Source organism: Notolepis coatsorum, assembly GCF_963971535.1.
Source record: "Notolepis coatsorum genome assembly, chromosome: 1".
Taxonomy (NCBI): domain Eukaryota; kingdom Metazoa; phylum Chordata; class Actinopteri; order Aulopiformes; family Paralepididae; genus Notolepis; species Notolepis coatsorum.
In genome coordinates, this window is record NC_140165.1 from 101,384,209 (window position 1) to 101,411,817 (window position 27,609).

General features: G+C 44.0%; 1 protein-coding gene across 1 annotated transcript in view; it reads left to right on the forward strand.

Moving 5' to 3' along the window:
- Positions 1-27,609, forward strand: part of LOC311244932 (disintegrin and metalloproteinase domain-containing protein 33-like) — a gene marked incomplete at its 3' end in the record, with an annotated part of 311,892 nt that overhangs the window by 80,631 nt on the left and 203,652 nt on the right. Inside the window, exon 2 of the mRNA XM_084334639.1 lies at positions 3,371-3,450. Coding sequence (XP_084190765.1) covers positions 3,371-3,450 — 80 coding nt within the window. The remainder of the gene's footprint in view (positions 1-3,370; positions 3,451-27,609) is intronic.

A 27,609-nucleotide genomic window follows, 5' to 3' on the forward strand; every position in this document is an offset into this window, starting at 1 on the left:
TTTCTGGAAAGCTAGTTATGGAGCTAAAGGCTACTAACGTTATATTCAACGGCATTTCCGTTTTATATATGGTAAAGAAATAACACAAACTGCATATGATCCGGGCTCTCCCAAAGCATGTATGGATGAAAGGGGGGGGGGACGGCGTTTAGTATTATTGATTACCAATACAGTCTCCGTGTAACTAGCCACATTCACTGATCGAATGCTTGCGTCTCACAACAATGTCTGATCCGGCTGTAATTTAGGTGAATAAGGTCTTACCGTCAGCCCGTGGGATACCCTACAGCATTTCCCCGTTATCAATCGGCATCTGGTAGATCGATATGTCCATTGGTTGATGATAAATCCCCTTATTCCATGGTGAAATCTGCGATTCGAAACGTAATCAACGGTGCATGCTGTTGGTTCGGGATCAGGGTAATATGAAACGCCATTGGAAGGTAATTTTTTTTCCCCCATTCGCCCACATGGTATACTGCAGTGGAGCGATGGCGCCCCTAAGAGGATCTGGCCGGTATTGCATGTTTGCAATTCCACAGATGAGCGTAGATCTGCAGAGCCGGTCGGGGATCTTGATCCTGTTATTAATTATCCGGTTATCCGGTTATAAATCCAATTTGCTGACGACACAGTAGTGGTGGGCCTGATCTCTGCAAACGACGAGAGGGCCTCCCTGGAAGAGGTCAAGGTCCTGCCGGGATGGTGCCAGGAGAACAGCCTCTCCCTGAACGTCAGCAAAACAAAAGAGATGATTGTGGACTTTAGGAGGTCGGGGGTCAAGGACTACAGCCCCCTCAGCATCGACGGGGCACCGGTTGAGAGAGTAAACAGTTTTAAGTACCTCGGAGCCCACATATCCGAGGACTTGACATGGACCACACACATTGACAGTGTTGTGAAGAAGGCACGACAACGCCTCTACTTCCTCAGGCGCCTAAGGAAGTTCCAAGTCAGTCAGAAGATCCTTAAGAACTTCTACTCATGTACAATAGAGAGCATCCTGACCGGCAACATCACCTCCTGGTTTGGGAATAGCACTGCACAAGACCGAAGCAGACTACAAAGAGTGACACGTTCAGCCGAACGCACAATTGGAGGGGGGCTCCAGAACATTTACAACAAGCGGTGCAGGGGTAAGGCTAAGAGAATCATCAAGGACTCCAGCCACCCGAACAACTGCCTCTTTGAACTGCTGCGGTCAGGCAAGCGATACCGGAGTCTCAAGGCGAGCACAGAAAGACTCTTCTATCCCCAGGCCATCAGGCTGCTCAATGAACAATAAACACTATACAACAACCATCAAATGCACACAGCACACACATCCACACGCACACACTCACTTTAAACAAACAACACACTGCAGCACCCACTCTCCACACTTTAGATCACCTAAACACACTTTATATTTATTGATAAAGGATTTGCACTACAACTCGTACACCTTACTGTAAATTGTACCTAAATTGTACCTCATCTAATTTCTGCTTTGCACTATAAAGTATTGTATATTAGTACACTGCATAGTATATTGTATATTATATGGTAACTCAGTTACTTCTATTCTGCATCGAACATTGTACATATGTCTATACTGAACACTGTGACCTCTTTTTTACTTCTAATTTACATGCTATACTATTTTATTTCATACTTATCTTGTCTAGCACAGTCTCTGGAGCGTAACAGTAAGAAGCATTTTGTATAAAAGTATTCTGTACTTCTGTATGACAACTATTAAAGAAACTTGAAACTAATATGGAATAAAACCATAACAACTTGCCACGGCTATGTACGTGCCTCTGGTCCACAACGCATGGCACCGAAAGCCGTATATATACGTGGCCGGTCCCCATTGTGTTAATACGTCTATCAATGGCACCTCTGCCATGTGTTCATCGCGGATGATGTCGATTAAACAACGTAGTTCAATCGACGTGTAGTTTGGAATAAAAATCTTGGAAAAGCACCGCTGTGTCTGTGTAGCCCGTCGGGGGGGGGGGGGGGGGGGGGGGGGGGGCGTGCAGGCGGGCCGCGCGGACGCGTATGAATCACTCCCATTTAAATGTGAAGGGTTTTTGTCACCCCGGAGTCGGCCGGCAATTAATCCGAGGTAATCTAGTCATCACGGCGAGACGCTCCCTCTCGGGGGCTCGAAGACGCCGTCGTTATTCTCAAAAGTAACCGCGGGCGACCGCGCACAGATGATTAACACTTGAGGAGGAGAAACATAAAAAAGATGCTTTTCTGTGGAGGGTCAATACGAGATGTGACGCAGGGACTCCAAACAACTAAGCAAAATGCCCAAATTCACTGGTTAATAAAAGCATGGATGAAATCGTTCACTTATATATTCATGGGACCTCAGAAGGAGAGTGTAGACGCCACACAACATGAAATACATTCCCATCACACGGCAACGTGACACACACTCTGCGTGATTGGGGCGACAGTGGCTCAAGGGAACTGCAAACGGAGTCATTACGTCTTAATGCCAGCGCTCTAATGCTCCGCTTGGTGCCAGACTGTGGAAGCCTCTGGGAGAAGAAGCACAGAGAAGCTTCCGAAGGGGTTGCACTTTGTAAGGATGGGCTTTTTAAGGTGTATTTTGTGCAGACGTCTCGTTGGAATGTGTTGTCACTCCCTATGTTGTCGCGTCCTGTTTGATTAGTATAATTTGGTCACTTAACCTTCGTGCTTCATTGCAAGCCATTTCTGAAGAAGGTGTGTTCACACCGAAACGTCATGATGATTTCAGGCTGCCAATACATTTGAAAAAAAAACTGGAGTGTGTGCCTGGACCTGTTTCCCTATTTTTTCATGTATAGTATCAGAGGTTACAGCACCCAGTGTCAAGTCAAGTGAGGTGAGCGCGTTCTACTACTGTTTTAACAGATGCACGGAGAAACACACTAAGACCCAACATGTCCAGGCCTACGGCGTATGAGGTTTGATGAAGAATTTTTTTTTTTTAACCAAATTAAAGAACACACTTCAGAGAATAGTGACTGATGGATTTTTTTCCCAAATGTGTGTATTTGTTTATTTGCCTTCGGGAGAGGTGTTAGTTGGACAATGCCTAGGCTAACCGGCACTGTCCACTTCCATTCATTGTGCTAAGCTAGGCTAACGTGCAGCCAGATAGCTTTCTACTGAACGCACAGAGAGGAAACTGGTATCCATCTTCTTGTCTCTCTCTGGAGAAGACAGTAAGCTAATTTCCCAACATGTTGGCGTGTTCCTTTAAGAAGAATCACCTTGGCGTGGAGGCACTTCGCTGCACGTGCCGACTCGGTGTGCGGTGTTCATCTCAGAGTCCAATCAAGGAGCGGCGGATCTTATTAACCCCTCGTTCTTTGTCCTCTTGCAGGGGAGCAGAGGGGGCGGACGGTGACGGCGAGGTGGCTGACTCAAGGGCGGACCAGGAGGGAGGCTGGATCCTCAACACAGGTCAGAACATCCACCTTCACACTGGTTACAAAAATCCCTCTTGTATGCCTGTTACCCAGGGCCCAGGCCCGGACGCAGAAACGGCATGGCGCTCCCAAAACCTGCTGAACTCATATCATAAAAGACGAAGACAAATTTCCATGAAAGTGGACAAATAAAAATATCTGTCTGTCTGTCTGTCTGTCTATCTATCTATCTATCTATCTATCTATCTATCTATCTATCTATCTATCTATCTATCTATCTATCTATCTATCTATCTATCTATCTATCTATCTATCTATCTATCTATCTATCTATCTATCTATCTATCTATCTATATGTTGAACATAGGCAGTGGTGGCAAGTAACTAAGTACTTTTACTCAAGTACTGTACTTGAGTACAATTTCGAGCTACTTGTACTTTACATGAGTATTTTCATTTTAGGGAACTTTATACTTTTACTCCACTACATTTAAAAGGAAATATTGTACTTTTTTACTCTACACTACATTTATCTGAACCCATCGGTTACTAGTTACTTTGAAGAAAAAGATTTTGCATAGAAAAACGTGGTAAAGATGTATGAAGATTACTGTATATACTTTCACATTTGAAGCCTGTCACGTCAACCTCAAGAGGATGTAATCAGAGCAGCATAACTGGACCACATACCACTTTAACATCACCTTTAATCAGAGCACCATAACTGGACCACATACCACTTTAACATAACCTTTAATCAGAGCAGCATAACTGGACCACATACCACTTTAACATAACCTTTAATCAGAGCAGCATAACTGGACCACATACCACTTTAACATCACCTTTAATCAGAGCAGCATAACTGGACCACATACCACTTTAACATAACTTTTAGAGGTCAATGGGTTGATGATTGAATGCTCCCAAGCACTGGAATACACAAACGTTATGTAGAATGCATACTTTTACTTTGGATACTTAAGTCCATTCAATAGCAAATACGTCTCTACTTTTACTTAAGTAGAATTTGAATGGAGGACTTTTACTTTTACCAGAGTACTCATTTATCTGGGTATTTCTACGTGTACTTAGTAAGTAAAGGAACTGTGTACTTCTTCCACCACTGAACATGGTGGAAGGGTGGAAGGGTCCTCCTCTAGCGCCTGGAAGCTCCTCCCGGCTCGGGCCTCCTGATAGCATCACCCATGTCCTTGCTGCGGATCAGAGATGATATTGGCGGTAGATGGTAGAGAGAGATACTGACGCTGGTATCAGATTGAGAGATATCATCTCTTGTCTTTCAACATTAGAGAGACCTTCTCCCTGCGCGTCAAACATGCACACGGCTCTAGGTATTGGATTTTAGAACGGGGGAAATTCTCCTGATACCGATGGCCTGTTGTAGTATATACTATAGTATTCCTGTGTTGTTGTTTTTATCATACACACACTGTAGAGATTTACCACAGAAATACTGTAGTGATTTATAGTATCTCTGTGTTTTTCTTTCCATACACACTATAGATTTACCACAGAAATACTGTAGTGTGCAGTGAATCACAATAGAACAACAGAACAACGGGGCAGACTACAATATTATTTGCATTTGTTAGCCATAGGGCTGTACCGAATGTCATTTTTTAACATTCAAAGCTTCTATTGAAGTATTCGAACGAAGCTTTGAATGTCTCTCGTCATATTTTATGATGTAATCTTTCACCTTTAAATATCCTCAAACTAAATCCTCAATTTGAATAAAGTGATTAATCTGATTAAATTAGTATTTTCTTTTATTAAATCAACTTTCTTTAATGAATATAAACTCATCAGTTTCGTCAACATAATCCAATAAGGGCACGGTTGGTACGAAAGTGATGGTGATGTCTTGATGGAGTGCCGAGTGCCAAGCGGATGCAGATAGGCTACATCATTTATGATAAATGTTTTATTAAAATTTTTATGATGAGTCAATGCATATACTATAATAGTATAATACTATAATATTAGTGTAGCCTAATCTTTATCTACAACTGTGAAGAAAAACCCCATTGGTTTAAACAAAATGAATAGACACAAAAAATATATATAAAAGAAAAAAAATCTTAAAATCTTAGCGGATAACATATACCATAATATTAGTCACTCTTCTTTTGTTACGAGAACTAGAGGGGTAGCCATAGTCGTCAGACGCAAATTAAATATCGAATTGAAAGGGGTATGGTCGGATGCTGAGGGGCGCATAACTATAGCTAGGATTATACACAATAACAGGAAAATTGCATTAGCAGCGGTATATGCCCCAAATTTGTACGAAGTGGGTTTCTTCACTTCACTAACCGGAGAAATGTTAAACCATCCCGAATACTCATATATAATAGGTGCGGATTTTAATGCCATTTGGAACCCAAGGATGGACAAAACTTACCTTACCTTTTCCAGCGAACAAAAAAATTCATCTAAAGCATTAAAAGATTGGTCGAAATCAACAGGGGTAACTGATTTATGGCGTTCACTTAACCCCATGACCCGCAAGTACTCCTGTCGTTCGTCGAGACACAACACACTATCCAGAATTGATTACGTCTTTGCATCCCCGAGAATATTTGATAAATATGAAGTGGAAATGACACCCAATGCGCTATCAGATCACTGCTACTTAATCCTGAAAGCAACATTTGGTACACTATCTTCCCGGGCCCCAAGATGGCGTTTTAATTCTATGCTGCTTAACAACAATGAATTCATTACACAAATTAAAGAAGCTCTCACAATATTCCTACGGGATAATGCTAACTCGGTGCAAGATCCCAGAATATTATGGATGTCGGTAAAGACTATGATTAAGGATTTCTCTGATAGATTTTCCTCCATATTGCGCAAAAATCAAAACACAAAACTATCTGAAATGGAAACGCTTTACTCAACGCTTTTTAATTCTTTAAAATACAACAACTCTACTAGACTAGAAAACCAAGTAAACATTCTAAAGACAGAGATCAAAGCAATATACAGACAAAAATCTGAATTGCAAATACGCAGCACAAGACAACAGCAGTACTTCCAAGGCTCTAAACCTAGTCACCTATTAGCCATGCGACTAAGAATTAATGCAAAATTTGCAGATATAACTGCCATTAGGAAACAACAAACTCTAGTAACAGAACCCAAAATAATAAACGATACATTCAAAGAATTCTACTCCGATTTATATAATTCAGAAACGACCTTTGATCAAGACAAATTAGACACATATCTTAATCAAATTACTCTCCCTAAAATTACGGAGGAAGACGCTAAACAGTTAGAAGTACCGATCACATTAGAAGAACTCAAGGAGGCCATATCCGGAATGAAAAACGGCAAGGCTCCGGGAATTGACGGTATCCCATCAGAAATGTACATTTCTTGCTGGGACATATTTGGACCCTTATTACTAAATATGATCATATACTCAGTCAAAGAGGGAAGCTTCCATAAACACCAAAATACCGCACTTATTTCAGTTCTTCACAAAAAAGACAAAGACCCCACTGAGTGCGGTAGTTACCGTCCTGTAAGCCTCCTCGGAACCGATGTCAAACTGTACTCTAAGATACTAGCCATCAGATTGCAAAAGCATATGACGTCTTTAGTTCATCCGGACCAAACAGGCTTCATAAAAGGTCGCCTGATCAATGATAACATAAGGCGAATACTGCACGTACTAGATGCTGACAAAGAGGACACCACACCTAAGGCGATACTATCCCTGGATGCTATGAAAGCATTTGACAGGTTAGAATGGTCGTTTCTATGGGCAGTATTAGAAAGGATGGGGTTAGGAAAAGGATTCATTGATATGATTAAAGTACTATACAAGGACCCATCGGCCAGGATTACAACAGGCACATTCATCTCCGATATCTTTCCGGTATCACGCTCAGCCAGACAGGGTTGCCCTCTTAGTCCCGGACTATTCGATCTATCATTAGAACCTTTAGCACAATTTATAAGACAATCCCAACACATAGAACCAATAGTAATCAAGGGCACACATCTTAAAATTAGTTTATATGCGGACGACGTAATATTGTTCATGCAAAACCCCAACAACACATTGCCGCATATACTCAAGTTGATAGAAAACTTTGGTGATTTATCGGGATTTAAAATAAATTGGCCTAAGTCGGCGTTTCTTCCTCTTAACACCAGTGCAAAAAAAGACACAACCCTCCCAGGTGCGATACCCATGGTCAAACATTTCAGATGCTTGGGTGTGGAAATATTTCCCACCATAAGACAAACGGTGAAGCACAATTACACAAAAATACAGAACAAAATCAAAGACGACCTGGACAGGTGGGCAAAACTTAAAAACTCAGTACAGGCAAGGGTATCAATAGTTAAGATGGATGTATTACCAAGAATCAATTTCTTCAGCTCAATGCTTCCGTTACCTCCTCCAGAGGGCTACTGGAAAAGATTACAAACCTCCACATACAAATTTATTTGGAATAACAAACCACCTCGCATAAAAAGATCCACCGCACAGAGAAATAAAGCAGACGGTGGCATGGCAGTCCCAGATTTTTTACAATATTTTAAGGCCTTCACTTTAAGACCAGTGAAGATATGGTTTGACCCCCAGGCTTTGGTATCTTGGAGAGAATTAGAAGAAAACATGGTAGCCCCACAGAGACTGGAAGACATAGCACACACTAAAATTTCAATCAAGCATTGTGAGCGAGAATTTGGCCCAATAATTACCCATGCAATCAGAACATGGCGGGAAACACAAAAGAAATATCCTAACCCTCAAGAATGGCATAATCACACCTCATATTCAATAACAATGCACTCCTAATGGGAAAACGACCTATAAGATTCCCTATATGGGAAGAGAAAGGCATACACTCATTAGGGGATATTTTTAATAACAAGGGCCTCTGTAGTTATGTCGAAATATGCATAAAGTTTAACCTCACCGAGTCCACATGGCTTTTTTACATACAGTTACGACTTTGTATGAGATCTCACGGTGTTCCATTACTTGTACCAATTGAACACCACAGATACCACAAATTTTTCTATGAAAGAGATACATTGGGAGGTTTTGTATCAAGTTTTTATTATCAATTACTAACGTCCTCGTATGAAACCCTTCAAATAGACACTGTCTGGAGGAGGGATATACCAGACCTGGAATATGACTTTGATTGGCAAGGAGCCTGGGAAAATGTCCGACTTACATCAAGGAACCCGGATCATCAACAAATCAATCTGAACTATATTCACAGGACATACTTGACTCCTATAAGGCTGTGCAAAATGGGGCTTATACAAGACTCCAAATGCTCCCAATGTACAAATGGGAACGAAGGAACATTTATGCACATGTATTGGGACTGCCCACCAGTTAAGGCATTCTGGAAAGATGTGTCCCAACAATTATCAACACTCGTATTTTGGAATATACCTGTACACCCCGCGGTATTACTATTGAATGATGTTTTTGAGTTTGCAGTGAATCCACAACTAAAAAGATTGGTTTTATCGGGTATCACAGTAGCTAAAAAACTGATCGCATCACGTTGGTTTCAACCGGAAAAAAATGTGCCGAAAAGTGTGGTTTCTTACATATCTTGATGTGATATATCAAGAAATATCTACAGCAAGAATTCTGGGGATCAATGAATCCAAAATGTCAATGTGGTTAGAAGTGGTGGAGAGAATAAAAGCTAGCTTATAATGGTGGTGTCTGGTTAGGAGTGAGGGATAATGGAGGTACTATCCAAGAGGGGGTCTGGGAGGGGGGGGTTTGAGCTGGAGCATATGTGTGTAGGGTTTTAGAAAATAGGTATTAGGGGTATATTATATACTAACATTTATATAATTGTAATTTCGTTGGATATACACTGTATACGGCTAAAATGTTATTATAGACTATTTTTGTTTTATCCTGTTTCTGTACTTGCATATATTATAACCACCTTTACTGAAAGTTTCATTATGCATTGTGTGTTGAGTACTGACTTTTAATAACTTTTTGTTCTGCAATAATAAAAAAAATATAAAAAAAAAAAAAAAATCTTTTATTTTAAAATTCTAATGTTGATTTAGAGTTTGAATGTCAACATTATGAACGAAGCTTCGAACTATTCGGTACAGCCCTACATGCTAGCGATCTAAACAATCAATGCCAAAGCTAGATATGTAAAAGGTGAAAGACTCACACTCACAGCTGTGCTGATTTGGCTAAATGACATCCAGCCCTTTTCATATGAAACAACTTTTAGTCAGGGGAGTGTCATGGTTTCTCCATAGAGCCCCGTTGTACTTTTTTGGCACAGCAGCTCGCGCAAGTAAGGGGGCAACTTAAAGGATAACTCCACTATTTTGGGAAATTAGCTTATTTAACATCTTCCCTGGAGTTAGACAAGAAGATGCATACCTTTTTTGTCTCTGTGCGTGCATTTTAGCTGTGGGAATAGATGCTCCGTTAGCATAGCTTAGCTTCATCACTGGAAGTGGGGGAGGACAGTAGCCTTACAGTGTATTGCAAGGTCTGACATTGACCAAACTTGATATGCATGACCTTGGTGGGCTCTAGGTCAACTCCTGAAAAGGGGGTCAATGTCAGACTTTGCAATCAAAAGTTAGGGGGCTAATAACCCTTGCCATAATTTCAGTGCGCCCCTAACTTTTGATTGCAAGGTCTGACATTGACCCCCTTTTCAGGAGTTGACCTAGAGCCCACCAAGGTCATGCATATCAAGTTTGGTCAATGTCAGACCTTGCAATACACTGTAAGGCACTGTAAGGCTACTGTCCTCCCCCACTTCCAGTGATGAAGCTAAGCTATGCTAACGGAGCATCTATTCCCACAGCTAAAATGCACGCACAGAGACAAAAAAGGTATGCATCTTCTTGTCTAACTCCAGGGAAGATGTTAAATAAGCTAATTTCCCAAAATAGTTGAGTTATCCTTTAAGGCCTCTACATGCTACAGCAACTGCGAAGCAACTGCAACTAGGGCTGTCTTAAATACTTCGAAGCTTCGTTCGATGGCACAAGCTTCGAACATAAAAAAAATCGAAGTAAAAAAAAAAAAAATGTACTTCGATTTGTGTGTGTGTGTGTGTGTGCGTGTGTGTGCGTGCGCGCGGGTGGGGCCGGGGGACAAATACACTGGAGGAAAGTAACCCAGCTCAGCACTGCCCAAATTATATCATCACTATTGCCTGTTTGAAGGATATCATCCTCAAACACATATACACCTACATGCCTTGTAGAATTCCACACATAAGAAAGATACTGGGATAAATAAACAAAATAGGAAATAAAATGTAGAAATGCATGCAATACATAAATAAATATGAATCTCCATATATGAAATAGAACATTTAGATAAGGTGCTACTGAGATGTTTTGGTGAGTTCTTTGTTTTTTTGTGGAAGTAGCCCTTCTTAAAAATGCATGAACATTCACTGATAATTGGTCTGTAGTGGAGTCTACATTGCCGGACCATGTAGAATCCGGACCTTGTAGACTGACATAATTCTGTGCATAGTTTAGTCTACACAGGCCATATTTCAAATAATCAAAATCTTACTTCATTCATCTTAAACATTCTTGATTTGGGGGATTGGTAGTTCCCATGAAATCTGAAGTTGTTCAAACGACAACAGCGATCCACCTTGAATTAAATCACACAGACGAGTGAAACCTTGTTGGCTGCGTCACAGTCACGAAAGGGGCTACTTAATTCATTAATCCAATCCACTTTATTTATAGAGCATATTTAAAAACAACAAAGTTTACGAAAGTGCTGTACAAGTCCCACAACATAAGATAAAAAAATTAAATAAAAAAAAAACTATAAAAAAAAATCCGAAGCTTCGAATTAAAATCGAAGCTCGGCCCCGAAGCTTCGATTGCCAAAAAAAGCTTCGAAGGTCAGCCCTAACTGCAACACAACATCGACAACGCAACAGTGTTGCAGACACTCTGCCTTTATGCTTCTGCAACATCGACGCGCAGCCTATGCAACATTGTACCCCGTATGTAGCTAGGTTCCCTAGATAGATGAAACTTCCCTTCTCAACCAACCCATTGATAACAAGCAGAAAAAGAAGCATCATGTTTACTTCCGGTCAGGGGGTTTCAAAATAAAAGAGCTAGGTCTAAAAGCACCGGAAATACGTTTATTTTGTACATTATCTAACGTTAAAACTAACCTAAACTAACCTAACACACACACACACACACACACACACACACACACACACACACACACACACACACACACACACACACACACACACACACACTAACACACACACTAACACACACACACACACACACACACACACATTGAAACACACTAGCGGTGCAAGGGGAAGGCTAAGAGAATTATTAAGGACTCGAGCCACCCGAACAACTGCCTCTTTGAACTGCTGCGGTCAGGCAAGCGATACTGGAGTCTTAAGGCGAGCACAGAAAGACTCAGAAGAAGCTTCTATCCCCAGGCCATCAGGCTGCTAAACGAACAATAAACACTATGCAACAACCATCAAATGCACACAGCACACACACCCACACGCACACACTCACTCAAACAAACAACACACTGCAGCACCCACTCTCCACACTTTAGATCACACAAACACACTTTACACTTTATATTTATTGATAAAGGATTTGCACTACAACTCGTACACCTACTGTGAATTGTACCTAAATTGCACCTCGTCCCATTTCTGCCTTGCACTATATAGTATTGTATATTAGTACACTGCACAGTATTGTATATTGTATGGTAACTACGTCTATTCTGCATCGAACATTGTACATATGTCTAAACTGAACACTGTGACCTCATTTTTTTACTTCTAATTTTACTATGTTATTTTATTTCATACTTATCTTGTCTTGCACAGTCTCTGGAGCGTAACAGTAAGAAGCATTTTGTATAAAAGTATTCTGTACTTCTGTATGACAAATATTAAAGAAACTTGAAACTTGAAACTTGAACAAAAAAATGCAGTCCATTGAAACACACTAAAAAATGCAGTCCATTTGAACTCACACACACACACACACACACACACACACACACACACACACACACACACACACACACACACACACGCACACACACACACACACACACACACACACACACACACACACACACACACACACACACACACACACACACACAGGTGGGAGGAAGGGTAATAACAAGCTGTGTGCCCTTTAGGAAAGTGATCAGGAGGAGGAGGTTCTAGACCAGTGGTGTTAATTCATGACCCGTCTCTGAATGACCTGGTCATCTTCCGTCTCACCGTAGTACCCCCCCCCCCCCTCCCCTCTTCCCTCAGGAAGAGAAGCTCTTAACAACGGGACATTTACAGCAGAGCGGTTTTGTTTTGGTTCATAAAACTGTCCTCAGGAACAAGAGGCCCTTGTAATGAGGTGGGCAACAGGCCCTATAGGAAACGCTTACTGCCGGAAAAGCTGAATATCTGACCACCCCTAGGTGGGGTGGTGTGGGCGGGGGGAGGGGGGGCGTGATAATTTGATTTGACCACAGAGCAGATGCTTTTAAAAAGGGCCTCAAAACACAAATTTTTAATAGAGCCTTTTGTTGAGTTTTATCTAGTTTTAGCCCTTCTTATTTTATGTTCTTTTACTCTTTTACTAGTTTTAGCCCTTCTTATTTTATGTTCCTTTACTCTTTTACTAGTTTTAGCCCTTCTTATTTTATGTTCTTTTTATTCTTTTACTAGTTTTAGCCCTTCTTATTTTATGTTTTTTTTACTCTTTTACTAGTTTTAGCCATTCTTATTTTATGTTCTTTTTATTCTTTTACTAGTTTTAGCCCTTCTTATTTTATGTTCTTTTACTGGTTTTAGCCCTTCTTATTTTATGTTCTTTTACTCTTTTACTAGTTTTCGCCCTTCTTATTTTATGTTCTTTTACACTTTTACTAGTTTTCGCCCTTCTTATTTTATGTTCTTTTACTCTTTTACTAGTTTTAGCCGTTCTTATTTTATGTTTTACTCTTTTACTAGTTTTAGCCCTTCTTATTTTATGTTCTTTTACTCTTTTACTAGTTTTAGCCCTTATTTTATGTTCTTTTACTCTTTTACTAGTTTTTGCCCTTCTTATTTTATGTTCTTTTACTCTTTTACTAGTTTTAGCCCTTCTTATTTTATGTTCTTTTACTCTTATACTAGTTTTAGCCCTTCTTATTTTATGTTCTTTTACTCTTTTACTAGTTTTAGCCCTTCTTATTTTATGTTCTTTTACTCTTATACTAGTTTTCGCCCTTCTTATTTTATGTTCTTTTACTCTTTTACTAGTTTTAGCCCTTCTTATTTTATGTTCTTTTACTCTTTTACTAGTTTTAGCCCTTCTTATTTTATGTTCTTTTTATTCTTTTACTAGTTTTAGCCCTTCTTATTTTATGTTCTTTTACTCTTTTACTAGTTTTAGCCCTTCTTATTTTATGTTCTTTTTATTCTTTTACTAGTTTTAGCCCTTCTTATTTTATGTTCTTTTACTCTTTTACTAGTTTTAGCCCTTCTTATTTTATGTTCTTTTACTATTTTACTCATTTTAGCCCTTCTTATTTTATGTTCTTTTACTCTTTTACTAGTTTTAGCCCTTCTTATTTTATGTTCTTTTACTAGTTTTAGCCCTTCTTATTTTATGTTCTTTTACTAGTTTTAGCCTTTCTTATTTTATGTTCTTTTACTCTTTTACTGGTTTTAGCCCTTCTTATTTTATGTTCTTTTACTCTTTTACTAGTTTTCGCCCTTCTTATTTTATGTTCTTTTACTCTTTTACTAGTTTTAGCCCTTCTTATTTTATGTTCTTTTACTCTTTTACTAGTTTTAGCCCTTCTTATTTTATGTTCTTTTACTCTTTTACTAGTTTTAGCCCTTCTTATTTTATGTTCTTTTACTCTTTTACTAGTTTTACCCCTTCTTATTTTATGTTCTTTTACTCTTTTACTAGTTTTACCCCTTCTTATTTTATGTTCTTTTACTGGTTTTAGCCCTTCTTATTTTATGTTCCTTTACTCTTTTACTAGTTTTAGCCCTTCTTATTTTATGTTCTTTTACTCTTTTACTAGTTTTAGCCCTTCTTATTTTATGTTCTTTTACTAGTTTTAGCCCTTCTTATTTTATGTTCTTTTATTCTTTTACTAGTTTTAGCCCTTCTTATTTTATGTTCTTTTACTAGTTTTAGCCCTTCTTATTTTATGTTCATTTTATGTAGTCATAACCTAACGTTCTGTATCGTATGGCTCTCGCTCGGCGTCACTCTCTGCACAAGGGAGGCCGAGCGAGAGCCATCGGCCGACAAATACACCCCGCTGAAAGCCCCCCACAACCATCAGAACAGGGAGGGCCGAGCCCCCCCGACCCCCCCTAATGGAGGGCACCCCCCCTATTGGGGGCTTCACGGGAGGGCGACGGACCCGACCGTGCGAAGAGGCACTCAAGCAACTCAACGCACAGGGTGAGCAGACCGTGGCTTGACCCCACGACTACACACACGCACAACCCGCATGCCACCCGGGAACGAACGGAGGGAACAACCTCGTTACTGCCCCCAGAATCACGGGGTCAAGGGCAAACCCAACCCCGTGGCAAGGCCGTAGCAGCGGAGCGCGAAGGAAGACCCAGACCCACCAAAGGGACTGGACCCCCTGGAACGGGGGCCCGGAGAAGTCCATGATGCCAGCATCAAGACCCCACCAGGTGGGCACTTAGTGACCCCGCCCCCCACATCGCCAGCGTATTCGGACAAAGGCCCCTCAGCCGAGCGGGCCCTGTCCCCCCAATAGTACACCGCCTGGCACACTGACCCTGCAGAACAGGCAGTCAGCATGGCCGTAAGCACACAAAAAAGGTTAACCAACGGAAGCAGGCAGCGCACCGGGGAAAAAACCAGGCAACAGGCTGTTAACCCTAGCCTGGAGACTGCGGACGAGACAGGCGCCAGAGGGGACAGCTGAACACAGCCGCCCCGGCGGAAGGGGCGTAAGCTGGCGTTGTTGCATGACCAAGCCTCCACTTAAAAAGCCCCCACCCAGAGGGGTTGAGGCAGAGAAGGCTGACACGATTGGCAGACGTCATGAACGTGCAGGGGCACCCTCAACCGGTGAACCCGGGAGTTGACACTGCTCCAACACACCAGGGAATCAACCACCTTGGTGTTACCCAATGCGGTGGTTGTTCCTATAACCCCTCAAGAAAAAAACTCCAAAACACACCTGCGGGTATACACTGGCTATACCGCAGTACAAGTGTTTCAGTTTTCAAAAAAGGGTTAACCCAGGCCTACGGGTCGACGAAACATGACTTCGGACCGGGCCCGGTGATACGGGAAGCACAGGGTCACCAGAGGAGGTCAAAGACCACCCCAACAGGCCCCTCTTCGCCATGCGTGAGAGAGGAGCGAAAAAGAATGGAGAACCAGCCCCAAGCACACCGTACTTGGGATTCCCAGGCGGTCTCCCAACCAAGTACTAACCAGGACCAACCTGCGTAGCGGCCGAGATCTGACGAGATCGAGCGTGTACAGGTCGGCATGGCCGTAAGCCATTACGACAGTGCTGAGTAAAAAATTTACCCAACCAGGGTCTCCATAGCGCTTAACCCTGTGACACCCGGACCGACCTGGCATTTTTCCCCCTGAAAAAAGCCCAAGTCCCTCAGGGTACCAGAACAGCAGATCTGCATCCCCGGCGGACAACGGGTTCAACTGATCCGGACCAGCGTGACCAGAACCAGTCCCGTGCCCTAACCACGCCGACATGCCTACTCCAGGAGAAGGGGCAGATATGCGTGTTGATCTTAAACATGAAAAGAAGGCGCCACCCAGACGTTCGGGCGAACCGCGCCCGGTGGCCCACCCCCAGGGCGTGAGACCCCTCTACATATGTTCAGATCCATTCCGTCATCATCCCCCAGATATGAACGAGAATCCGTCGATAACCAACCCAGGTCGGCGGATTTGGTCATCGGAAGAGGAAAAACCTCCATCCCAGTTGCTTTATAAAAACGCCGTTTTAACCTCAAGCAACCAAGGCGTGCCAGTCAGTCGCCTGTTTACAGAACCCCCCGAGCTAGCACTATACGTGCGTCGGGACACACCCACATCAATGAACAGGCTATTTAGACCTGTCATTGAATCCCCAAGGCGCCCAGGGGAACGACAAGAGGGGTGTGATACTTCCTAACTCCAACTCTTTTTAGTAGAAAAGAAGGAAGCACCAACAGTATGTATCCCAGTCTACACAGCCGGGGGTAAAATTTTTTCACATTTTTACATCCCACCACCCTCCCATAGGAAGGAGACGGGAGAGACTTCCCATGCGAGCTGTACAGATTGAAAAGAATATATTGCACCTTGAGCCATGTAAAAAATTGGTTTTAGGGCTCTCCGGGGAGGAGGCACTGAACCCATACACACTCAATAATCGAATTGAATCGAATACATACACAATAGAGTAGGACTCCTTCTAGAGGGTCCACTCACCTTGACAATCTGAGGAGGAGGCTCTGTACTCTGAAGGAGGCTCCCTCCTCACGGAAGGAGTCCCAACTCACAGAAGGCCCGAATAGGAGCTTGGTGAGGAGGAGCCCTGACCACCCCCCGAAACAGATCCATCACATGGACCTGAACAGCACACGGAAGTCCTACCAACAGAGACGCGCACGGTGACGTACTCTATGGCGGGGGAATTTCTGCGGTGCACACGGCCAATATTCCAGGCCGTGGGACCAGGAAACTCCCCCCCCCCCCCCCCCCTCACCCTGTAACGTGCCGAACCGCAACGTGACAGGAACCTTGAAGGACAGGTGGGTTTACCCCTGACCAACAGAAAAAAGGGGAAGGAAAGGTTACAAGTTCACCCCTTTACGACCCCACACCCATGATACGATGTAATGACAAAAAGAGAGTATGACACAGTCATAGTCAACTCTATGAAGCGTCTGACAGCTTCACACAGCGCATGAGCTAACCTGCTATCTGATTTTTACTAAGGAAAAAACACAGAATAGAGAGGGCTCTCCAAGAGCCCCGGTACCAAACTTACACATGTGCTTCTGTGGCCAGTCCAACCCAGTTGTAGTTCACATGACACACACAACCCATCATCACCTACAAAAAATGGCAAAAACACTCTACAGAGGAACGCCGTTTTTCATAATGAGAGAATACATAATTCTCGATTAGTATTGGCCACAGGCCTTGCTAAGCACACACGAAAGCGACCAAACAATCTTTTCTTTTAGGAAAATAAAGTTTCTCCAGCAGTTTTAGCACAACCTCAGCAATCAAGCTAAGGGTTACATCGTATCCCTACCACACAGTGACACAATGTAGTGCAACAACATGTCTGAGAGGAGGATGAAGAAGTCCCCAGGGAACCGGGGGGAAACACAATCCTCCTACTTTACCTTTAATACGGCCAGTTAAAACAGGAAAACCTGTTAATATGTGAACACACTGTTCATTGTCATTACAGGCTGAGAAAAGAATCATTCTTTACTCATTTGTCACTAAGCATAGCTTTATAGGTTAGTTAACCCCCTTAGTTGTGAGTACATGGTACATATAAACACACATGATGTTTCTCAACACAACAAACCAGATCATTTTCACATCTGTAACAACAACCCGATTTGCATGGAGAAGCTAAATACCAGTGACAAGACAATTCACACATAACTCGCGTCGTATCCTAAATGTAGTGCAGCAACACTCGTTTTTGGAAAACATCGTTATTTACAAAACATTTAGAAGGGAAAGCCAGAAGAAGTGTACAAGGTCTGGCCAAACCTTGCCTACCCGGAGCGTAGATCAAGCGAAGTGCAGTCTCAAGGCACCGTAGTAAACACAGCCGTCCTGTGTTGTCGATCTGGGCAGCGTCGCCGCTCCATCCCGTCGCTACGGTCCCTCTTGTTGACGCAGTCCTTGCCGTCCTGGCCCAGGGCAGGTTTGACGAACATCCTCTGTCAAAGATGACGTCGTAGTCAAGAGTGTTTAAAACATGTTATAATCAAAGCACGTTCAACAGAGTAGCATTAAGCTAACGGCCGCTCTAACCGTCGGTCGCTACCGCCCCTGCCCGCGAGACGCCGAGCGAACGGCGCACGCAACCAGAGGGGAGCTTCGAATCCCCCCCGCCTCTCCCCGTGAGGGAGAGGGGAGTTGGGAACCGCGGCGGCGCGCGAGGGGCCGGAGCCACCCCGCGCTGGGCCTCGGCCGATAGCAGCAAGCTAACGTTTCCTAGCCTAGCCAGGTAGGCCACCTAGTGATCACAGCAGGCTAGCGCCGCAGCTAACAGCTGACTGGCTAACAGTAGGCCACCACTAGTACGTAAGCTAAACAGCTATCACCTGAACTTGTACACAATGATATAACACTCACTCAGACAGGCCGCCGTTCTGAAACCCTCCTCACTTTTTAAGAGAAAGAGAAACAAGATGTTAACACAGTTTTACAACGGTGATTTTACCAACACCCGACGGAGCCAGCACAATACCCAAATGGCCTGTAGCTGACTTGAACACAGATCTTCCGCTACCGAACATCTATGCCCATATTTCCTCGTGAGGAATACTCTCATTTGGATATGAAAGATGGGGCTCACGGTGACAGAGAAAACATCCACTCGTCCAGAAAACACAGGGATCACCAGTGTTAATGGTCGTGGCCCACTAGTTAAACTATAATGGGCTTCAGACCAAGGTCTTCTGTCGCCTAAGAGGCTGAACAAAGGACCCTAGTCTGGGGCCGGTTTTCATAAACATTGTCAACTAGCCCCCATAGCACTAACAGACAAGTGGAGCTTGCCAGCAAAACATAACTCACCAAACCTGGAACCCACCGCTTCTCACAACAGCGGCGCGTCCTACAGCCCAGCTGTGTCTTTACCGCAACCAGCACACAGCAAGGACTGCAGTTGGAAAGGCATGTAGCGGCGCAAACTCCCAATACGAAAACCGGTGGAGGATTTTTTGAATGATCATCATCTTCCAGACACTCCAGTACGAAGACAATATCGCCGTATTTTCTCGAAAATAGTGAGAGAGAAAATAAAGATATGATGTCAACGTATCCTTGTTTTCCAACTCTTCTCCTACCATCACATCACTTCAAGTGGGGATCTACCGAGGCACTTCCTTGTGGTGAAAGCGAGAAGGAGGCGAGTGGGTGGCCCCACCCCTGCTTATATGGGTAAGCTGATAGGGGTGTGGTCAGACAAATATTGGGATTAAAGGTACATTGTGGTCTTTATTCAGTACGCGTGCACGTGTGCGAGGACAGTGCAGAGAGTGACGCCGAGCGAGAGCCATACGATACAGAACTATCCTGCAGGATGCTATAGTTCAAGTTATTGATTAGTGAGTCGTGTTCGCTGCCGCTCCCTGCCGCCGTCGGAGCGAGCAAGGAGGATTTGCATCGCCGTGGGTTATGTCTGTGTCTGTGTTCGTTTCATCTGTAAATACCGCTGCTTATGGACCACATCGGTCACTATTGGCAACAGGATCATCTCTGTTTTGTGTATCACATTTATACGCCTACATGTGCGGAGAGGAGAAGGACCTCCACCCCTATCCGCTCACACACACTCACACTCACACACACACACACACACACACACACACACGCACACGCACACGCACAAGCACACACACACACACACACACTGAATGACCTTTCAGAATGGCAAATCTACTGCCCGTTTCTCCTTCCCTGCCCCCCTCTTCCTTCCCACCCATAATAAATACATATAAATATGGATCTTGGAAGCGGCTACAGCAGATGTGCAGGTGATTACTGGTCCATCCATCCTTCCTCAGTGTTGTTGTGTTGCTGCACTCTGCTCATGGCTGGAGCCGTCCACCAAGGCGGGAGGAGGTGGCCCCTGGCCCTGCTGTAGCTGAATGCACGAGCAGATGTCCTTATCTGGCCCCAGAATAGACTTGGCCAGAGAGGGGGGGGGAGAGAGAGAGAGAGAGAGAGAGAGAGAGAGAGAGAGAGAGAGAGAGAGAGAGAGAGAGAGAGAGAGAGAGAGAGAGAGAGAGAGAGAGAGAGAGAGAGAGAGAGAGAGAGAGAGAGAGAGAGGAGAGAGATAGAGAGGGGAGAGAGATGGAGAGGGGAGAGAGAAAGGGAGAGGGGAGAGAGATAGAGAGAGAGAGAGGGAGAGAGATGGGGGAGAGAGAGAGGGGGAGAGAGGGAACTAGAGAGAGAGAGGGGGAGAGAGGGAAATAGAGGGAGAGAGAGAGGGAGAGGATATGAGAGAGAGAGGGGGAGAGAGAAAGGTGGGGAGAGGGGGGAGAGGATATGAGAGAGAGAGGAGAGATAAAAGAGATAGAGGGAGATAGAGAGGTATGGAGGGAGAGAGGGAGGGTATGAGAGAGAGAAGAGAGATACGAGAGATAGAGGGAGATAGAGTGAGGGAGAGAGAGGGGGCGAGGTGGGGAGGGAGAGAGGGGGGAGAGGATATGAGAGAGAGGAGAGATAAGAGAGAGAGAGGGAGAGAGAGAGAGGTGGGGAGGGAGAGAGGGCGAGAGGATATGAGAGAGAGAGGAGAGATAAGAGAGATAGAGAGAGAGGTGGGGAGGGAGAGAGGGGGGAGAGGATATGAGAGAGAGAGAGGAAAGATAAGAGAGAGAGGGAGAGAGAGAGGTGGGGAGGAAGCGAGGGGGGAGAGGATATGAGAGAGAGGGAGAGAGAGGTGGGGAGGGAGAGAGGGGGGAGAGGATATGAGAGAGAGAGGAGAGAGAGGTGGGGAGGGAGAGAGGGGGGAGAGGATATGAGAGAGAGGAGAGAGTGAAAAGCTTAGTGGAGGTTTCAGAGTTTGGTTCTGGCTGCAGCCAACCAGCTGGTAACTGAAAGGTTGCCAGTTTGATCCCTGGCACAGATGTTGGTGGAATCCAGGTGTGACTGAGAGAATACAGGGTCACTGGTCTTTCATCTGCGGTGCCCATCATCACTGCCAACGTGCCCTTAAGCAAGGCACTGAACCCTGTACTGACCCACCCTGTGGTTTGAGTGTGTGTGTGTGTGCCTGTGTCTGTATGTGTGTTTATGTGTGTGTGTGTGTGTGTGTGTGTGTGTGTGTGTGTGTGTTTGTTTATGTGTGTGTGTGTGTGTGTGTGTGTGTGTGTGTGTGTGTGTGTGTGTGTGTGTGTGTTTGTTTATGTGTGTGTGTGTGTGTGTGTGTGTGTGTGTGTGTGTGTGTGTGTGTGTGTGTGTGTGTGTGTGTGTGTGTGTGTGTGTGTGTGTGTGTGTGTGTGTGTGTGTGTGTGTGTGTATGAGTACCTAGGAGGGATATGGGAAGAGACTTAATTTAAATTGCCTTTTGTAAATTTACATTAAACAATTCTTTTTAATACACTGAAGTAGAAGGGACTTGTTACCTTACATGGATTATTCCACATATCAAAGACAAACAGATACAGATAATTACACCCTAAAAACCTTTCTGTAGGCACAGATCTCAAGAGAGAACTTAATGATATTCCATAATAATTTTCTTTTTTTACCAGCAGCCATTCTTTCAGAAATCAATAGTGGTATCCTATTGTTGTTGTTCCGTGGACCTATAAAAGGGGCCTGGGCCCATATTTATCATACTTAGTACTCAAGTCACATGACACCTCATTATGACTTATGACTTATGATCAGCAGATCAGCACTCCTCCTTTAGGATCATACATGAGACTGCTCCAGTGCCTCCAGCTATGGGTGTCGCAAAAAAAAACGCTCAATCCCTCTTCTCAACCAGAGCACCGTCCGTATCAGCCACCCCTCCTCGTCAGCCCTCCCTCAGGCCCACCCCCCCACTCCCACCCCCCGGTGCAAAGGATGGCTAATTGACAGTGATCATCCCGGGCGTTGCGCTTCCTCCCGTGCTTCTTGGTGCAGGGATGAGCGAGGGATGAGCGAGGGATGAGCGAGGGATGAGCGAGGGCCCCCGGTTAGGGCCCCGCCGGGAGACATAACCTGGTGGAACTGATTCAGACCCACGCGCTCCTCTCATCTGCATAGCCGCCGCGCCGGCCGGCATGCTAACGAGGGGATCTTGATGAGCGCGCGGTGCCGACGTCAGCAGCACGGCAAATGAAGCAGGGTACTGGGGCGGTAAATGAGAGATCACTGGGTCCACAGGACCGGGGAGTGGAGTGTGATGACGAGTCGAGGTTGGTGCTTAATGGAATGGTTGTTGACGGGGAACGGAACCCGATGAGAATGTGTTTGGCTTTGCACGTCAACCGTGGCGATATTGTGCTTGTCTTTTGTTTTATTTTATTTTATTTTTTATTAAAAAGGTTTTTAGAACTAGAGTGAGAGAGAGAGAGCTATGCTATACCCAGCAGAAAAGGTTCTGGTGTGATTAGGGTTGGGTACTGTTCACATTTGAACCATTACCGGTACCCGACGGTACCTTTTTTTGGTACTTTCATTATAACAAACTAATTATTTCTGTTGTAAAACTAAATTAAACCCCTCCCTACCTCCCTCTCCCAAACTGTTCCCTACAAAGATTTTTTAATGTTGCATGATCATTATTATTATTATTATTATTATTATTATTATTATTATTATTATTATTATTATTATTATTATTATTATTATTATTATTATTATTATTATTATTATTATTATTATTATTATTATTATTATTATTTTTTTTTTTTTTTTTTTTTTTTTTTTTTTTTTTAACTTGAGTTTTTATTTTCATATAACATACATAGACAATACATTTCAGCATACAAAATTATAAAGACTCATGTATTATTATTTTTTAAGTTTAAATATCAACATTATCTGGCCATCCTAAGTAAATACTATCAAACTCCTCTGACCTCATCTGGGCCCTCATGCATCAACGTGTTCTACGCACAGATCTGTGCTTACCCTGTGCGTACGATCATTTCTAAGCAAAGAGTGGGATTCATCAACTTCAACTTGAACTTGACTTTGTGCGTACATCTACGCACTTTTCAGACCTGGCGTACCTAGCGCCCAGTGGTAGAATATATTATTACAACAAGGAAATGAGCTTCTGTGCATAATAACACTGGCACGTTCTGTACGAACCGTAGTTCATTATAGTTCATTGTAAAATAGCAACAGTAGTGTAATTATGGTCAAAACCCTATAAATAGCATTTGGAATAATAGATCTTTCTCTCAGAATGAATGCAGCATGGTTTATATAGCGTTATCGGAATATACGGGGTGTAGGCTACTGACTGACTGCGCTCCGCGTAGCTTGATTGATTGATTGATTGAAAAGTTTATTAACAGATTGCAGAATGGGTACAGTACAGTACAGCTCAGTACATACAATTGTTAATTGGGGATGCAGACCAACTTTCGTCTTGTTTACATCAGGGTCCCCCATTTTCAATTCATCATAAATCATAAAGCTCAACTCGTTATTATTCTGCGCAGACCGCAGAAACACGGGAACGTTTTGATTATATTTAAAAGGCTTTACGTTAAACGAAACAAGTGGAACTTCGAAGCTGTAAGCAGAATACAAGTCATATTAATATAGTGTTCTTCCCCCTTTTTACTGTATAAGAAAGAATAGAAAACGCATTGCAATGACACTATAGTGGACAGACTATGTATATGATGGGATTCAAGTTCATGTATTGAAAGGCAGGCTATCATATATGCAGTGAGATTCATTGTTCTTGTATATGCTCTCGTATTATATTGTTTATATAGGCTACCCAATACTGACATCAAAATAGATTGTAGTATGCCTCTAGAAATCATATGCAGCAGGTAGAAAATTGACGGGAGATCCATCGCGATTTGGAATAAAATTGAGGAGAACTTTAATCCATGGGGTATTAATCAAACAACACGGGAAAAGGCAGTCATATTCCAGCGCGGTCTTTATTAGCCGACAACAAAATAGATGAATCTAAAAATCATATAGCCAATCGAACACAACTAATAAAGGCATTCATATTACAAGCACGGTTATAATGACACCCAACCAACGCCAAACAGTGGTCATTGGTCAACGAACGGTCTTTATTAGTATTTTGAGCTGTCCAGGCAGAATTGCAGCAATGGTCTTAGGGAGCCGTTGATATCTGACATCACCGTTTACAAATCCGCCTTTTATTTATCCCACAATACGCGATAGTGTCTTCTTGGTTCGACAGCAGTGAATTCTCCGTGGAGTTTCTCGGAGTCCCGCTCGGGTCGGTCCATTATTTCACATCCCATGGGGGGTGTTTCCTCATTTTCATGACCATATATGGATAATCATGCACGAGCATTGACGGTAGAACAAAGTGGTATTCATCAACACGGAGGACCATAGAGCCTGCGTACGCACGTGTGATGAATGCCGACTTCCCTGTGCGTACGCTAGTTCTACATTCCGTGCTTACGTGTGGAAGTAGGTCAAGTTCAAAGTCCACGTTGATGCATGAGGGCCCTGGTCTTTCCAAAGACCAGAGATGGTACGTGCGCACACACACACAAAGGGATACTGGCTTATAGCAGACTTAATGATTTTAGAATATTTCAGATAATGAAATTAAATGTTTATATCATCAACTATCCAGTTAGTATTTAACGTTTGGCTACTTTAAATCAGCGAGAGAGAGAGGGGGAGATTCATTTTGGGATGTCACTTGCATGTCATTGAAGGTCCGCGTTGGTCTGTGTCTATAATGAAATGACAATTGCGTGTTATTGGAATTCTGATTATTTTCTAACTGGGCGGGTCTTTAGTACCGAAATGTGGCATCGCTTGATCTAATGTGAATCGATAGTATCGACGTAATTCAGTCTGTACCCTTAAAAGTACCAAGTTCGGTATCCAACCCTAAGTGTGATCTGATCCCAGGCCAGCAGAGATGTGGTTCCAGAGGTGGGCATCTGTCTTAAAGGGGACATAGTATGTATCGATTTGATCATATTACTTTCTTTGAATCTGTGGAACATGTTTGTTTTTTTTGCAAAGAAACCTTTTTTGAATTGTTAGTTTTCAGCAGCTCTTTCCTCCTTGTTTTCAACACTGTTTCTGGTTGCTGTAGCAACACACCACCTTTTAAAGTAGGCTAATGATCTCCTTCCCTGCCTGAGTAAAAATAACTGGGCAGTACATTAGGTAGGCAATAATCCTGGTAGCAAAAAAGCACAGCTAATTGATTAATTAAAGCTAATGTATTGCTTGTGTTCCCTATCTCTGTATCTCTGTAATATGTGTAGTATTTTCCTCAATGCCAAAACAAAGACAAAAACAACTGAACAATAAAATGTTCCATAATATAGAATTATAGACCACTGCACACTGCACAGCACACCACGTTACATTGAGCTCATGGAGGACAGAGCAAGGGAGGAAATGAGCTACAACCACTTAGGCTGCGGTTACACACAGGGCCATTTTCGTTTCGTTTTCAGGGTCAGTTTAGCTTTTCAGAACGCAACGTAATGGCAGGCAAGTTAGACATTGTTTTTGCCTTCTGAGCACAGTGATGTATATACATGTAGTACAATGCCAAAGCAGTAGGTGGCAGTAGGTGGCGAACATGAAGGCAATTTTCAACCAATCAGAAAAGTTGAATGTGCCAATACACTTCCTGCAAAAAATCAACAAGTCCACCATCTTTAAATGCCTCGCGTGAGCCATTTAGCCAACGTAGCAATTATTTTTCAGCAAAGAAAGTGCAATAAACAAAACGGATACATTCACTGTTGTCACGATGGGGTTAGGTAGAATGCAATAATACAGAAAGGGAAGGAATGGAGGAGGCAGAGGCGAGGAGTGAAGCTTGGAGAATGATGTTTACTGTAGAATCCAGTGCAATACAAGGAAAATACAGAAACTAAATAACAAACTTCACAATACAAAACAACAAACACTAAGACTTACTAGAGGGAGAACGGTGTGACCCGACGTGGAGGAACAGGGGGTAACTGGAGGAATGTCGCCACAACGAAGGGGAGACAGACAGACACCTAAATACCCCGACTAATTAGCAATTAAGAACACCTGGCCAACACAGAATCACAAACAACACCTAGACAATAAGCAAAGCACAACTAAACACAACTAAACACAAAAGCAACTCCTAACAACCCAAAACAGTGTATGACATCACACCAGGGAAGGGAAAGACAATGACAGTACACACCAGGACACCACATTGATTACACAATTAATTATTGTTAATACAGTGGTCAAGATATTTGTCATTGTAGCGTGCACCAATTGTTTGTGACCACTAGAGGGTGGTAGGGCGCCAATATCAGGCCGAGGGCCAATGTCAGATGTAGGGCATTGCCCAAAGTTAGGTGGAGGGTACTGCCCACTGTCAGGTGGAGAGCACTGCTCAAAGTTACCATCCTGACCCGTCCAACCATGACCGGGCCTAGGATCCTGACAGTACCTCCCCCTCAACGGGGGGCTTCCAGACCACCGAAGACAACGTCCATCGCCAGGCGAGGGAGGAAGCTGGAACCCCGGAGAGGATCCAGGGAGGAGACCCGAAGACCAGGGGCCGGGAGGCCGAGCGAAAACCCCAGGAGGGGCATAGCAGCCAGGGGGGTAGAAAACGGGCGCAGATGCCCGGAGAGGGGGGGTGGGGACAGGAACAGAGGCCCGGGGAGGAGGACTGGACCTGGGAACAGAGGTCCGACGAGGGGGGGTGGGGATGGGCACCGAGACCCGGGGAGGGGGGCAGAACCTGAGAACCGAGGCCCGACGAGGGGGGGTGGGTACAGGTGTAGAAGCCCGGGAAGGGGAGCTGGACCCTGGAGCAGGATCCCGGGCGAGAGACCCTCCAGCCGCCGGACTCGGGGCCGGTTCAGGAGAGCCGGACCGGAGGTGCGGCGGCGACGACCCCTGGAGCAGGATCCCACGCAGACCACGGCGAAGACCACGGCGAAGACCCCGGCGAGGACCCCGGCGAGGACCAGGACGCTGATCACGGCGCAGAGCTGGACCAGACGGTGAGCCAGGATCCGTCGAAGAGCCGGGAGCCGGCACGGCAGCCGGACCAGGTGTAGGGGCCGGGCATGGCGTGGAGACCGGATCGGTCTCGGCGGCGAGGCGTGGTGTAGGATCCAGAGATGAGGAGCCAGGATCCGTCGAGGAGCCGGGAGCCGGCACGGCAGCCGGACCAGGTGGAGAG